The sequence below is a fragment of the Chenopodium quinoa genome, unplaced genomic scaffold (assembly GCF_001683475.1).
Source record: "Chenopodium quinoa cultivar QQ74 unplaced genomic scaffold, ASM168347v1, whole genome shotgun sequence".
NCBI lineage: Eukaryota > Viridiplantae > Streptophyta > Magnoliopsida > Caryophyllales > Amaranthaceae > Chenopodium > Chenopodium quinoa.
The window spans coordinates 3,247,423-3,262,711 of NW_018742733.1; the positions used below are offsets into that span (position 1 = coordinate 3,247,423).

General features: G+C 33.8%; 1 protein-coding gene and 1 pseudogene across 1 annotated transcript; one reads left to right on the forward strand and one right to left on the reverse strand.

The window, feature by feature from the left end:
- The window catches only part of LOC110723635, a 39,509-nt pseudogene extending 28,887 nt beyond the window's left edge, over positions 1-10,622 (reverse strand).
- Positions 10,623-14,654: 4,032 nt separating this feature from the next.
- On the forward strand, positions 14,655-15,244 carry LOC110723636 (stigma-specific STIG1-like protein 3). Its single transcript, XM_021902980.1, has one exon. The coding sequence runs from the start codon at positions 14,655-14,657 to the stop codon at positions 15,141-15,143; it is 489 nt and encodes a 162-aa protein (XP_021758672.1). The 3' UTR covers positions 15,144-15,244.
- Positions 15,245-15,289: the final 45 nt, after the last annotated feature.

Below are 15,289 nucleotides of genomic sequence, written 5' to 3' on the forward strand. Positions count from 1 at the left end.
ATGATACTATGTACCTGGTAGCAATTTCAAGAATACGCATATTGATGGCATTCTTTGAAGTCCCACGCATGACATCCATGATTTCAGCAAAGAAATTCTGCAAGGACCATCAAAACTGATATTGAGATGACTAGCATCAGTAGCATGTACTCCAGTAACTTCATTTGGAAACATAAAACTAAGAGCATGCAAATACTTCATATAGTCACACAATTCAAGTTAAATGTTCTTTTTTAAAGGGAAGGTAGGGGTAAAATATGTCAACACAGCAACTTATGGCGTAGTATTCTTTATCACATTACATAGTAATTACAATATCAATGCACTAAAAACTTGCAATTTAAAACACCAATGAATATACTAATTAGAATTGTATGAAACAATTATGTAACTTGTGTATAGGCATAACCTCGAAAAACAAAAATCATGAAATGGGAGTAATAATAATAAACTAGTTGTGCTCCAGCACACTTTTACAGCATACAACATCTAATCAAATCTGAGACACATAAATGTGAGGACAGTAGGAGAGATACCAGCTCTATAATATCTTCCAAGCACTTTGTATGACTAAGAATCTTGATAAAAACAGACTGCAAGCTCTCGAGCTCACTGTCTTTTATCCATTTGTTGCATGCTCGCTCTGCAATCCTCTCAAGTAGCCCTTCCAATTGAATTTTCTGTTATAAAAAATACAGTTGATCAGGAGGAACTAAGAAGGATTAAGTAACGGGTCTACACTTTCTATCAGGTTAAAAAAAAAAACAGTATTTACATCCTTTTTTTTATCAAATCAACTCTTAAAACCATGTATTCAATCAATAATCGGGTTTAAAAAAAGCCACATTTGTTTTCAAGCAACTGCAGAGTAGGATCATTTAACAGCTACTCTTACTCACCATCTGATTCTGAAGAACAACATCAACATAACCATCTATGACTTTTAGGTAATCATCCAGGACTTGGTACTCAATAACATCCTGAAATTCCATATATTAGTCAGCAACATTGATAGGAAGATGTAAAGAGCAATTATAATCATGCTCCATGTTAAAAGCTGCAACATGAAACTTGACGATATACAATCAGCTCTAATGGCAACTGGAGATATATACAATCCATGATCCAACATCAATATCTATTTGTCTCTGCTTAATCTTACACAGACAATATCTCAAGAATAACACACGCGAATAATTTTGTTTCAGTAAACCTAAGAAGAGTGAATAGAGTGAGGAGAAAAGCCGTGTATTATAATGAAAGCTTAACAATATGGCAGGTAACAGCTCTTGATAATCAGGATCTAGTTTCAAGCACTTATCTAACTGAAACAAAATAGATAATTTCATACATGCATCCCTGACCTATAAGATAAATTACCCTCAAGATCAAAACTACAAGCAAACGATTGCAAAAAACAGGTATACATCAAGAAAGATCAGGTGGTACAAATGAACTGAAAGAATGAATTAATCATGTAAAAACATTATAGACCTGAATCACTCGCTCCAAAACCACATTGACGATCTCCACAGGAGCGTCTGTTTCATAAAGCCTGAATCCAAGGAGCCGGAAATTCATACACTAAAAATTAGGGTGAAAGTATAAAACAAATGAGTATTGAACAATTCCCCTGAAAGCATACATCGGATAAATATTTGTTAAGATTTCAACTCAGGAGAAATACAGAGAGATCTTTTTTTTTTTTTTGAAGCAAAAATACACAGAGACCTGATCAAAGGATGAACCAATGCCGCACTCAATGAGGTCAAGAATGTGCAGAATATTAGATCTAACAGCCTCAGGTGGGAGTTCCTTAAGTAGATGATGAAGATTGAGTGAGACACAAGAATGTTCGCCAAACAACTCTGATAAATTCCTTGTGATTCCAAGCTTGAAAAGTGTATTGCATCCTTGCTTAAAACACACACACACACACACACACACACACACACACAAACACACAAATGTCAGCTAGCAGTATAAATGGTTTGTATTTTATGTTACACAGATGAGTGAGATAACCAGAGAGCTAAAGACAAGTATTAAATGCAAACTTTTAGGGAAACCATTAGTGTAATAGATCAGTAAGTAGAAGCCACCCCTTTCCCTCCCCACTAGGCACTTTAAAATAAGAGGATTTATCCACAAGAAGAAAGCATACCAAAACTTTACAAACAAATATTTTCTAAGCCAAGAGACTATGTCACTATGATGGACATTCAATAATAAAAGTCCAAGAAAGTATTACAAAGCAATGCAAAAAAGACACTTTCTTCTCAGCACAGCACAGATATTAATGGAAAAATTAAGTAGTGTATAGTATGATCAATGGTAAGTCACGTCCAGAGAGGTCTTCACCTAGGAAAGAGCTCAATCCTTCCCAATGAAGTTCCAATCTGCAAGGAGTGAGATGAGGCACAGGCGCACAGCGCATGATAACAAACCTAAGTCATCAGAAATCCTCCAATATTGGTTTATGTAACATGGACATAAGTACAATACAAATGATTCTAACCCATCATCCCAAGACAGTCCAGTAGTCCACTACTCTATCATCACCATCCTTACAGCCAAGAGCTGTACTGTCAAGCCTATACACTGGGGTTGATAAGATGTCATATAGCCTTAAGGTAGCATAATGCATACAATTCTCAGTGGAAACAACATTCTGCATAATGCCTTCTTAATGTAAGCAGTTACCCAAGCCTGCATCCAACACATGACTAGGGATAGACTCTTGTTATTAAAAATTCAAAATCCACTTACTGCATCTCGGAAACATGAAAATGCTGAAAATTCCAAAAACAGACCATCATCTGAATATACATATAGCAGTCTCCGGCACTGAAAAGGAACCATCCGCTTTTCACAATAGAAGACACAAATAGCAAAACCATTTCTCTCTATTAACAACAAATTCACATAGAAAATAAGCTAGACTTCTGAATTCATATGATCCCTTCTTATAAGCAGCAGTTTTGCATTGCTATTTTTGATAATGTTGTGTTCTTAGCTTATTTCTGACTAGACTTTATAAGACTTAAAGGTTGCAGTAAGCAACCTATGTTAATGCACCAAAAAATTACCTTTGTCATGCACTAGATTGGAAATCCTCTGTTTTGTGGTCAGAGATGTATCATAATGCGGTTAGGGGACTACGGGACTGACTAGAGTAGTTTTATAAGCTTTAGCTTTGAGATTTCTTCAGGCTTTTCAATGCTTTGTCTTTCAGTGATGCATGGTGTAGTTACAACACTCTAATAGCTAACAGAGGAGTACAGGACACCTAGTCCTATTTAAATGTAAATGATTTTCATATACAACAAATATGTACCCTTAACTGATAATATGTATGACTATATCTGACCTAGGATCTAGCCGCATCCTGAAATTCTAGAAGCAAGCAAAGCTACTTATTCAGAAACAAAGATTTGCTTCTAAGTTTTCTTGTGATTTAGGTTTATACTAGAGAAATTGAAGATCTTGTACTTCCTAAGTTTAACGTCAAGACTACGCCAACCACAAAACACCACTGGCTTCTATTATTGCCAGCAAACCTCAAGCTGAGATCACACTTAAACATTATTGCCAGCACAAGTTATAATTGCACTCAATGGCTCTCAAAAAACAATTCCTTGTCAAAACAGAGTTTGAATCTGATGGAAATCCAATTTGATACATGAAAAAAGAAAAGACAATGAAATAGATATAGCAAGAGCGTAAGAGCTAAACTCATTAATGACTAATCAAACCAGAAAGCATGAACTAAAGTTCATATCTATCTTTGAACTTGTAAGCTCCAAGATCTAGAAAGCTATGAAAGAGAAGAGAAACTAGCCTTGAAGATAGGGGGATGTTATAGTCCCAAGCAAATAAGATCAGTCATCAGTAGGAAGAAGGAAAAGCCACATGTAAGAAGTTCAAGAATTACAAAATCCATTAAGCATGAGGGAAAGAAACAGAAGAAAAGACAGATTCAAGGAAACCATAGACTAAGATTAAGAAAAGAATAACCTGAAAAAAGATACAGAACAAAAAACTTTAAATATCACTCTAATTTCTATGTACAGTGGTCCTATGGGAATGAGCATGCAAATAACATAGAAATCACTAAAGTTACATACTTAATATCTCACTGACCTGATGATCCTTAAATAAGCATTTCATGATGTACCACATGGATGGTTCCATGAGGTGAACAAGGACTTGATTATTCTGGGTGTTTCTACCTTCTGTGGTTTCTTTCGATGCAACAAGAGGTACCATCATGCGATTAATGTCTTTAATGCAAGTAACAAGATACCCTGCAAATTGGGTAGTTTATAAATGGTATCATAATTAATATAAAAAACCAATACTTTGAGTTGTCAAAAGCCATTTTTTTTTTCCCCTACATTTAGTGAAAGCTTTTGGAACTTCTTTGAATCAAATACAGTAAAATTGAAAGTTGAACCACATCGACGTAAATAACAAATAAAAAAAAAATAAACAAGAAACAAAAGAACAGGCATACATATTAAGCATAAACCCAACAGGTACTACAAAATAAATATGCAAGTTTCAATTGAATTATACCATTTTGGCATAAAGGTAATTTCTGAACACAGTAGACCATATATAGATGACAATATGCAGATGCCAAGGGATTGCCTAGCCCACGCATCATCGCCAGCAAGCGTTGGATTACATCAGTGGTATCATCAAGTAAAAAACGCCAACAAGGCAATATAGCAAGCTCCAAGTAGCTGAAATACAAAATTTCTCATAAGGTAGTGGCAAAAAAAACCAGAAGAAATGTCAAAAGTTATAACAGGGTTGCATAAAAAAAAAAAAAAAAATAAATAAAAAAAATAATTAAAAAAAAAAAAACTTCTGTTATTTATTAAATCTTGTTAAGCATTTCGATGGATCATAACAATGATTCTTGAGTTTGATGTTAATGGCAATGGACCAAGACAGTAAAGCCAGATTGATAACATGTTCGAAGCTTCACAACAATAAAATTTCTCTCTCAAAGGCTTTACACTCTAAAAGTAAATTATCTTTATCACACTAAATATAATTACATCAATATAAATAGATTAAAAACTCAGGAACAAATTCTAATTAGTGTGCAAGAAACTAATTAAGCATATTACATTTCCAAACAAATAAAATAAAATATAATAAATGATAGGTGGTTTCCAAACAAATCTTACTTGATTTAGAACTCTACTGTATCTAATCTTCAGCATAAATAGTTGCTAAATTGTGTCCCTATCCATGTGAATCCTCAATCCATATTATTCCACTATAGCAACATCATGAAAATGGATTGGGCTGTAGCTGCATTGTTTGACACGCCCATATTTTAACACACACATTTATAAGTAAAATAGTAATGAACAAGATTAGAACTCATGCGATGCACAATTTATAACAAGAAAATCGATTTTTTTACAATATAATATTGCTTCCTCCATTTTTAAATAATTGCATAACACCCTTTAGCACACATTTTAAGAAAATTACTATTCACTGGTCCCCAAATGACTAAACTCTTTCATTAACCCCTTTAATTATTCACCTTACTCCCTTAAATTCATCAGTCATCCCTGCAGATTACCAATTTCATTAATTAACAGCCATAACCGTCCATCTCCACAACCCCTACCGCTGCCGCCTCCACCATCGCCCTAAAATCAACTAGGAAAAAAACAACAACAACGAAACTTGATATATCTGAGTTAGATAGTTCAATTTCAAAGAAAAATATCCAGATCTAAAAAAATCAATCAAAGTTACTTATAAAGATAAATGGATTAGTAAAATAATTCCATCACAAAAAACAACCCATCTTCCTTTTTCTCCTCATCCCAATCACCGTCATCATGACCGTCGGGCACCAGTACAATTAAGAGAGGAGAGAGTAAATTCAAGAATGAGATGGGGAACTAAATAGCAGTGGTGATGGAATAAGACTGTTTTGGCAAAAAAGTGGTGAAGGTGGGTGGTGGTTTTTGATGAGATTTGTAAAGGTGGATGGTGGTTTTGAAACTATCAAAGGCTCGGTGGGGTTGGAGGTGGTGGTTTCGGACAGAGTAATGGGGGTGGTCGGTGATTTTAGTGAGGTGGGCGGTGGTTACTGTGGGAGTAGTGGTTTGGTAGGTGATGATATTGGTTGTTACGATAGGAGTAATGGAGAAGGGTATGTATGAGTTGACAGGAGAAAGATTGTTACAAAGTAGGTGAGTTAATTAAAGAAACTTAAGTTGGTTAAGGCCTTGCTTTGTAAACAGTTTTTTCAGGAGAGTTTTTAGCTTTGAGGCCTAGAGGTTTGACCATTTGAAAAGAGTTTTTGAGGCTCAAAAAACTCTTTTTAAAAAAGTTTGTTATATGAGCTTTTTCAAATAAGCTTTTTTGGCTATTACATACACAGAATTTGCTAATATTTAACACTTAAAGACCAAACACTTTAAAACAATCAGCAATTTACCAGCTCGTTAAACCAGTTAATACAAGATATAGCAATCAGCAGACTAGGTGCATAGATAATACAAGTAACATTTATGCATTAAAGTTAATTCTTCAGAAAAGCATAAGAGATATTGAAGAAGAGAAATCTTTAGAATAAGAATATCGAACAGATGATTAGATGATATAAGCAGTTGGAGTGTTGGACAAATGGCCTCTACAACGTAATTTATCAGATTATAATAATAGAATATAAAAAATTAACAAAACTTAAGACAATACATTATGAGAGTATTCATCATTTGTTTTCTGCATATCTATGGATCTCAGCATTCAGTGGTAAGTGAATGAGGATGTTAGGATCTCAGTGCAAGTTATCTGCATTTATATGTGCCTCAATGCATCTAAATGCAAGCAGGATTTTAAACAATAAGGAACATATTAGAGTAAGAAGCAGTAATCTCACATTCGAGGCAGCAGATCACGTATGGAACCGATCTTGCAAAACCAATTGTGACAGGTTTCTTTTGCATCTGAGCAAACATCACTCGCTTGGAAATCCTCTATCATAAACCAATCGCAAATTTCAGATAACCATAATTATCTTAAATTGATGGAAAGAATATTTTCATACACTAATCCCGCATCTACTGACATCCCTGAACCCTAATAAGAGGGCACTGTTTCTGAAAAACAACCAAAAGGAAGTGCAGGAAGTATAAGAAAGAAGAAAGAATTAATGTAATGTTCTCTTCACTTGAGTTCATTTTATACTATCTTATTTTGTTAGTCATAAACTTATGACTTATCTTATCTTATTGGACCTTATTAAACCTTATTGGGCCATCTTCTGAAAATTCGGCCTTCTGCTTAATGCACTCCCAAAAATTGAAGCAAGACCCAAAAAATGCAGAATGTGATGATTAAAAACAAGACGAAAACCTGGCAAAGCATGAATCTGTGAACCATCTTCTGAAAATTCGGCCTTCTGCTTGATGCGCTCCCATACCATATCACCAAGCATATCCAATATGTCAGTAGCAAGAGTAAACAAGGTTGGATAAAATTGCAGCAAAGCCGTATCCCTCAATAGCCTAGCAACCTGCAAATTAAGCAATCTCTGAATTCCATGTTACATAAAGAGAAAAATATCAAAACTGCTTGAGAAAATACAATTTTTAACTTATTTTCAGTTGTTATAATAAAAATGGAACCCCTTATCTACATTAAATTGGACTCATCTTAAACACATTTTTTGAGGTAAAATCACAATTCTGATTCCACAAAAAGTGGCTTGTCTGGCAACTTTGTGGGAAGCAATGAAAACTTATTTCCTTAATCCCCAAGTGACCACAAGAAATGGTAAAAGAGAAAGCAAAGTTTCTCCTACAATCACTTCTAGAGCACAAATGAGAAGCAAATCAATAATAAATTCACAGAGTTCAATAAATGGGGGAAATCACTAACAATTAAAGCGTAGAAGAATATTTGAACCCAGAAGGAAACCTGCAAGCACATAGAAAAATAACTACAGTGGTCATTCACTCTCCAAATAAATATATGCCCTCCTTGACAGTGATATTGCTATGTCTGTCTGGTTGTTCTAAGGCAATTTATCTCTTCTTTTTATATACTCTCTGGCTAGTCTCTGCTGCTAATTAAGAGGTTTCAATCATACCAATCACATAGAAACCCGTGATGATCTTGAATAAGGAAAAAAAAAAAAACCTACCAGAAATGGCCTTAGAAGAATTTTACAGCTAAAAATACAAAGATCACTTCACCTATATATCAGCTTATTATATTTAACTAGGAAATGATAATGAAGATGTGGCAGGGTGCCTGGAATACATAAGGTCAGAGTCCAACTAAAGATAATGAAAAAATCCTACAACTTTCATCAACTTGCCTTAACAGATAACTTCAGAGATTTAAAAATGATCACCAGCAGCCCAAGTACAAAGAATTTCATTCTTCATTTCACTTAATCTTGCAGTATACTCTTGCTGTGTGATAAATTTTACATCCTCAACAGCTGATCCCTGTGGATCATCCAGTTCATCCAAATGCGTATTCAATTTCTCATATGCTGCATAAATAGGCATCATTTTGGAATGAGTAAGGTAGCTTAAAGCATTAAAGAGGCAAACCAGCAGCATTTGTGAGGGGAAAAAGTCATAACATCAAAAACGGGTTGTATACTTGCATGTTTTACAAAAAGGTAGAAACAAAGAAGCTGACATATAAATAAAAAAAAAATAATAATAATAATAAAGAGAGAAAAGGATCCCAATTACCCTTATGATTTCCGACCACCAAATCAGCAGCCTGAAAATGATGGAAACAAAGATGTCATTATAACAGCTTACTAAAGAGTAAAGATATTACATGTTCTAACATGAGAAATGTGAAAATATTGAGGCTAAACCATGATTCCTTCAGTCAGCTACTAAAAAAATTCCAAACAATTTTAGAAGAACAAAAATTGATTGTTTTCTAATGAGTTTTTCAGGCAACTTTGTCAAACAAAACATTCATTTCAACAGAAAATATCAGAAGAGGGCATATCTCTTACGACACATTGGAAACTACAAAAGGGTTCAGCTTGATTATTTAAGAACTTCCAGGATCTAGCAAAGAAAATGGGGTAGATGCAAGCAATAGACATACAAAATTTGCTTTAGAGATGACAATATGGCAATTCAATTCAGGTTTGGGTTAGGGTCGGATCATATTGTAATTAGGGGTCTTTTGAGTACCTATACAGGTTGAGCCAGTTTTGGGTCTCTAGTTTTCAACTAGGTTTGGATATTGGCCTACTTTAAGTATATAAGATGTTCAGGTGACTGCCACGCGTACCGATGAAACTGCAACCGTCTTAGAAGGAGGAAACTTCTGCACCAAAAATTTCTTAAATGTGGTCCAATCTTTCCCGAGAGGTTGAACATAACTGCTTGAGATATCTGATTTAGAAGCATATGGAGCATCCTCTGAGTTTTTGGAAGGCACAACTATGCTGCCACGTGGTGCTCGTAAAGGATCAAAAGTGTCATCCTTCTCTTCATCTTTAACATCAACCTAAAGCACAAATTATTGCACAAGCAATTGGTAAGCAGACAGAGAAAATATAAAATTAAAATGAACATTTATTAATCAATAGGCGGCATTTCACATAAATAATAAAGGCTCTTCTAATTAACAATTGTTTTTCTATGCACCAATCGCAGTATCGCACCCTGAATCACAAAAATAGTAAGTGCAAAATCTCTCAGTTTCATTCTAAATTTTTTGGTTTTCTTTTCGAAGAGAAAATGTTTGACTCCACTAGGTGTGATCAGTCATCAGTGTGGAGATCTAGTCCTTCTAAATTATGATTAGATCATTCATTTCAATGCATTGTCTAATTTGTCTTGAAAAAAAGATATCGTTATTTTGAGCAAGTGAGTGTCATCCTCCAAATTAATGTTGTTTTTCAATATAATTGCATGTCATTTTATCATACTTACATAATATTTATTCTGAGTCGTATATAACCTCGAGGATATGTGTTTTGTTATGAACTATGATGCGCATCACACTCCCGAGTGCACAAAATAATTTGTTTCATGCATAAGTATAAATTCATTCCGTGAACAGAAAAATAATCCAAAATATACCAAAATGTTCGAAACAAAGGTCGAAATTAATCAGTGTTGAGTTATCTACATCAAAAATGATCAATTTCACTTAATTTGCATGATCAAACCCTCAGAAATCAGAACAATTAACAATGCATTAATTCAATGTGCAAAAATTACATTCCGATTTCCTCATTACATTCCTCCTAATCATACACATCAAATTAATTTAGAGAAATCAACGAATTTTAAACTACTGATGAACAAGTCAACAAATTTCTAATGCAATTTGTCGAGTGCACAAATTAATTGAATTTTTCTGCAAATAACATAGCTAATTTTAATCGAAATAAACATGAACAGAAAGTTGAGAACGAAAACCTGAGGAGAGAGAGAAGGAGTAGAGGAGAGAGGATGAAGATCGGCCGGAATTCGAGGGAGAGAATGTGCCTTTGCTTCTGCGGCGTAGTCTCTTGCTCGAAATTTGACGACCATTTTCGGTGGTTCACTGCTTTCAGTATCCGCCATTACTTCTGGAGTCCTGGCATAAGTTCATCACTTCAAGTTTTGTGAATTTAGACTCGATTGATTTAGTGGTAAGGTTTGCATTTCGTAACCCGTCAGGTTATTGGATTAAACACCCTTAGAGACACTTTGGGATGGGGTTTTCCTTTACCCTCCCCACTTCTAATGTGCCTAGCCGAGTGGATTTGATGAGGAGCTCACATTGTAACCTTAAGGTCACGAGTTCGAATCTCACTCAAGGTCCAAAAAAGATATACTATCATGTAGGTTGTTGGGTCTAATACGGATCAAGAAAAAAATGAATCGTATTAGGCTCTTGATATTCTTTCATCGTTAAATTGCATGTACAACCAAACCTACAAGTTGTGTTTTGTGCATAATAATGAAAATTGAAGTGTAAACACCGGTAACAATGATCATAACGAGAAACATTTACTAAAGATCGCTTTATCATTCTAAGACCACTTTTGAGAGTCACTACAAGCATGTATCCTAGTTTCACTCTACTCTTTGTCCACCTACAAGGTGGTCTTATATTGGTAAGACAGATGTTGTTAAAAATCTGTAGCCTAAGCAGCTTGCGAATAGGCTCGTCACATTCCTAGCTCTATATTTTTACTCATGCTAAAAGAGTATACACTTACTTTTTACACATTTTTATTAAGGAGTGTTATAGTCATTAAACCGCTCCTGACTAACCTTAACGCATTCTCAAAGTCCGGTTTTATTCTTTACAAGTTTCCAATATTCTCAAGGTATTAGTATTGGTTTGAAATTATTGATGGAAAAATTATTTCAATTATTTTACACATTTAATTAGTCTATTATCTTTCTGTAAGTGCGGTTAATTAAAACTAGTGTGTTACAAGTATATAAATATAGAAGAAGTACTATTTTAATTAACAAGTTCAACTCAAGCTCTTGACACAAGTATATTTTTATATAAAGCTCTTGAGTCTTTGTAAAATCAATTCGTTGCACCTTGTAAAAAGAACATTGAAGGAGTACTTGACACAAGTATATTTTTATATAATTGAACTATGTATTTAGGGTCTGTTCTCTTCAGCTTATTTTCAGTTCAGTTCAATTCACCTCCAATAAGTTCAGTTCGGTTCACCTCCAATAAGTTAAGTTCAGATATTATTTTAATTTCTCTCTCTCATTAAATATTCAGTTCAGTTAAGCTCCAATAAGTTCGGTTCAGTTCAGTCAATTTGAACAAACCCTTCATATTTATGGTTTTGAAAAGGAAAAAAACAGGCAGAGAATAGACTGACTGTATGTACTGTTAAAAATTATTGAGGTAATTGCTGACACTAATGATGCCACGATGATGTTATGTTGACGTTACGATGATGTCACATTGACATCATGATGATGTCATTGTACAAAAAAGCAAGTGTGCTTTGCAATATACTTCTATTACTTCCAATAAGTGTTGCAATTCTAAGTTAACAAAAGGGATCCATATCTATGTTAATACTGAAAGTTGACTATAAAAACAGTGTTAATGTAATTAGGTACACAGTTTGTCGTCCATTATATTAGTCTTGTTGCTTAATGTTGTTTTCCAGGCCAGCCTTTGAGTTAGTTGTTAACATGCAATAATTATATTGTTATGTTGAGATTGTTAGTTGACAACAGAATTAATGCTTCTCATGAGGCTTAGCTTGCAATAGCTTGCTTATTAGATTTCTGCTGCCTTTACTTTTTGAGCTAGCCATTTTGACCATACGAATATAGTGAAAAGGCATGGTGTTGACTTCAAGCTGATTTTTTCCTTTAACAAGAAGTTGTACATACACCACTTTCTGTAATAATTATGAACTCAAAAGTCAACCTTTTATTTGTTCATAGATTGATGAAGAAAAATTATGTATTCATATATGTGGACATGGAAACCAAGCTATTGACCTATGAGTAGTGTTAGCTTCCAATGAAAGAAATGAGTCTTAATGTTTTAATAAATTATTATACTAATGCAAATAAATCATTAACATGAAAGGCAAGCATTGTACAAGTTAGGGATTTATTTATTAGGATGTTTGGAAAAACTAATTAATAAGCTAATAATACATATATGGAATAAGGCTTAATTAAATTAGTATAATTAAGGTTGGGGATTTAATTAACTTATAACCTTAATCGAGATCATAAGATTGAATCCTCTCAACTGCAATACTTGACGGTGATGATTCCAATCCTCACCCTTTCCTCTTTCATGTGTCTGACTTGCAAATACTGTAATATTGTATGTATAGATCAAATTATAAAATAATATGAGGATTGAATTGAAGGTTTGGCAAGAGTCCTTTAAACCATTAAAGAAAAAAGTTATTGCTTATAAAGTATTTAAAATGCTATATTATATGTGTAATTGATCAATTTGACAGACATTGCCTTTAATTTTTATATTAAGATAGATTGCCATTTTCTTTTGATAAATGAACAACTAATGAATTTTGGAATAGATAGAAAGTTTGGATTATTCTTATAAACATACACCCGATGCTACATACTATACACATTCACATTAGAGATAGATTTAATCTATTCCGGCCACAATATAGGGAAAATAGAATATATTTTTTATTGTTATTATTATTGATGTTCTAAGGGATTATATGTATAAGATCTTCAAGAATCTACTTCTTCAAGAATAATCTCTTTTGTAATCTCTTGGTACTAACAAGTTATTTCACTTGTAAACGTTGAGTATACTAGTATAATGAGCTGAGCCTCATGCTTCTAATTAGTCACACGGTTAGTCGCCCATTATTCTTGTTGCTTAATTAATGTTGTTTTCCTTGCACCCTTTGAGTTGTTAACAGGAGGTAATTATATTAATGTTATATTAACAACAGAAATAATAATGCTTCTCATTTCACACTTGTTTCATTCTTGAGGCTTAGCTTGCAATAGCTTGCATATTAGGTTTCTGCTTTACTTTATTGAGCTAGCCATTTTAACAATACGAGTACATGGAAGATGCATGGAGTTGACTTTAAGCTGATGTTTCCTGTAACAAGAAGTTGAACATACACCACTTTATTATTTGATTAAGAACTCAAAAGTCAACCCTTTATTTGGTAATAGATTGAAGAATAATGTATTCATTATTTCATTCATAAGGACATGGAAATCAAGCTATTGACTTATTAATAGTGTTAGCTTCCAATGGAAGAAATGAAAACACTAAACAAGTTAAAGTATATATATGGATTTTTTTAAAACGTTGGGTAAAATTAAGAAGCTAATTACATGTGTTAAAAACTTAAAATACTATATATGTGTGGTTATAATTGATATTACTATACCTTACTAAAATATTGATTGTAACATCAATTACACATGCAAGGGAATTAGAGGCGGATTTGGCAAATAAATCAATAGGTTCCTTATGCCAAATGAACATCTAACGGATTTTGGAATAATTTTATATTTTGAATTATATATTCTTAAAAGCGTGCACCCTATACAGAAGATTTTACGTACTAACGTTAAAGCTAGATGAATTTGGTTATTTTTTTCGACCCTAATATAGAGAAAATGGTGCATGACTTATTGATGTGCTATTAGTAAGTAATTAGAGAATATAATCTTATCTTCAAGAATCTTTTCAAGAATCTCTTTTGTAATCTCTTGGTACTAAGCAGCCTTGTTCACTTGTAGACGTAGAATGAGCCTCATGCATCGTATTAGGGACCTTATTGTTCAAGTAATTTAAACATGCATGCAACTTAAATTAACTTACTACTTCCCTACAATTCAAGATACACACAAACTTCTATTTTTAGTTATCTCTCAAAAAAGCCTCTAGTATTTAAAGATTTCAAACACACCTTCCTTTTCCTTTTTTAGAATAGTTTACCAACTTTAAAGTCAACTTAGTTCTTTACTTTTTACACCCTTATAAATACATTCAATTACTCTTACATTTTAATCCAACTTACATCTCATCATATCACACGTACTATTTCTATTTTCCCCTAGCTAGCTCACCTCAGCTTGCTTCCGCCTTCCTCACCTCGAATTATTCTCAATAATTAAGAGAAGATGTCGCCGAGGATGATGATGAAGGCAGTGAAGGCATTCGCCTTGATAGCTATCACCATGGTGATAGCCACCACTGCTTTCAATTCCATCACTATCAAATACGATCACCAAGATTATCACCCAAACCCTAATGAAGAAGAAGAGAACATTTCTCTATTACTTCCTTCTAAGAGGGTTAGCCGGTTCCTAGCTGAGAGTGACTACAACCACCATGGAAGAGGCTTAAAGCCCGCGGATCATTGCCACAAGGACTACGAGGTTTGTGACATCAAGTATGGGAAGAACTTCACATGTTGTGGAAACAAGTGTTTTGATCTAACCATTGATCAGAAGAATTGTGGAGGTTGCCATAGCAAGTGCAAGTTTACTAATGAATGTTGTGATGGAAAGTGCGTAGACAAAACCTATGATAAGAGACATTGTGGCAAATGTAACCACAAGTGTTTGGATGGACAATTATGTGTTTATGGATTGTGTGACTATGCTTGATTTAATACTTGCTCTTAGGAAATTGTATACCATATTTTGGATTTGATTTGGATGGAAAATTCTACGTATATCATTTGAGCTAGTATGTATAAGCATTATGTAACGTGAAATTCTGATCATTTGGTCTCCTCATAAGAAGGGTCTCC

What these genes read in the sequence shown, in the direction of transcription:
- LOC110723636 (XM_021902980.1), top strand. Translation starts at nt 14,655, where the DNA reads ATGTCGCCGAGGATGATGATGAAGGCAGTGAAGGCATTCGCCTTGATA.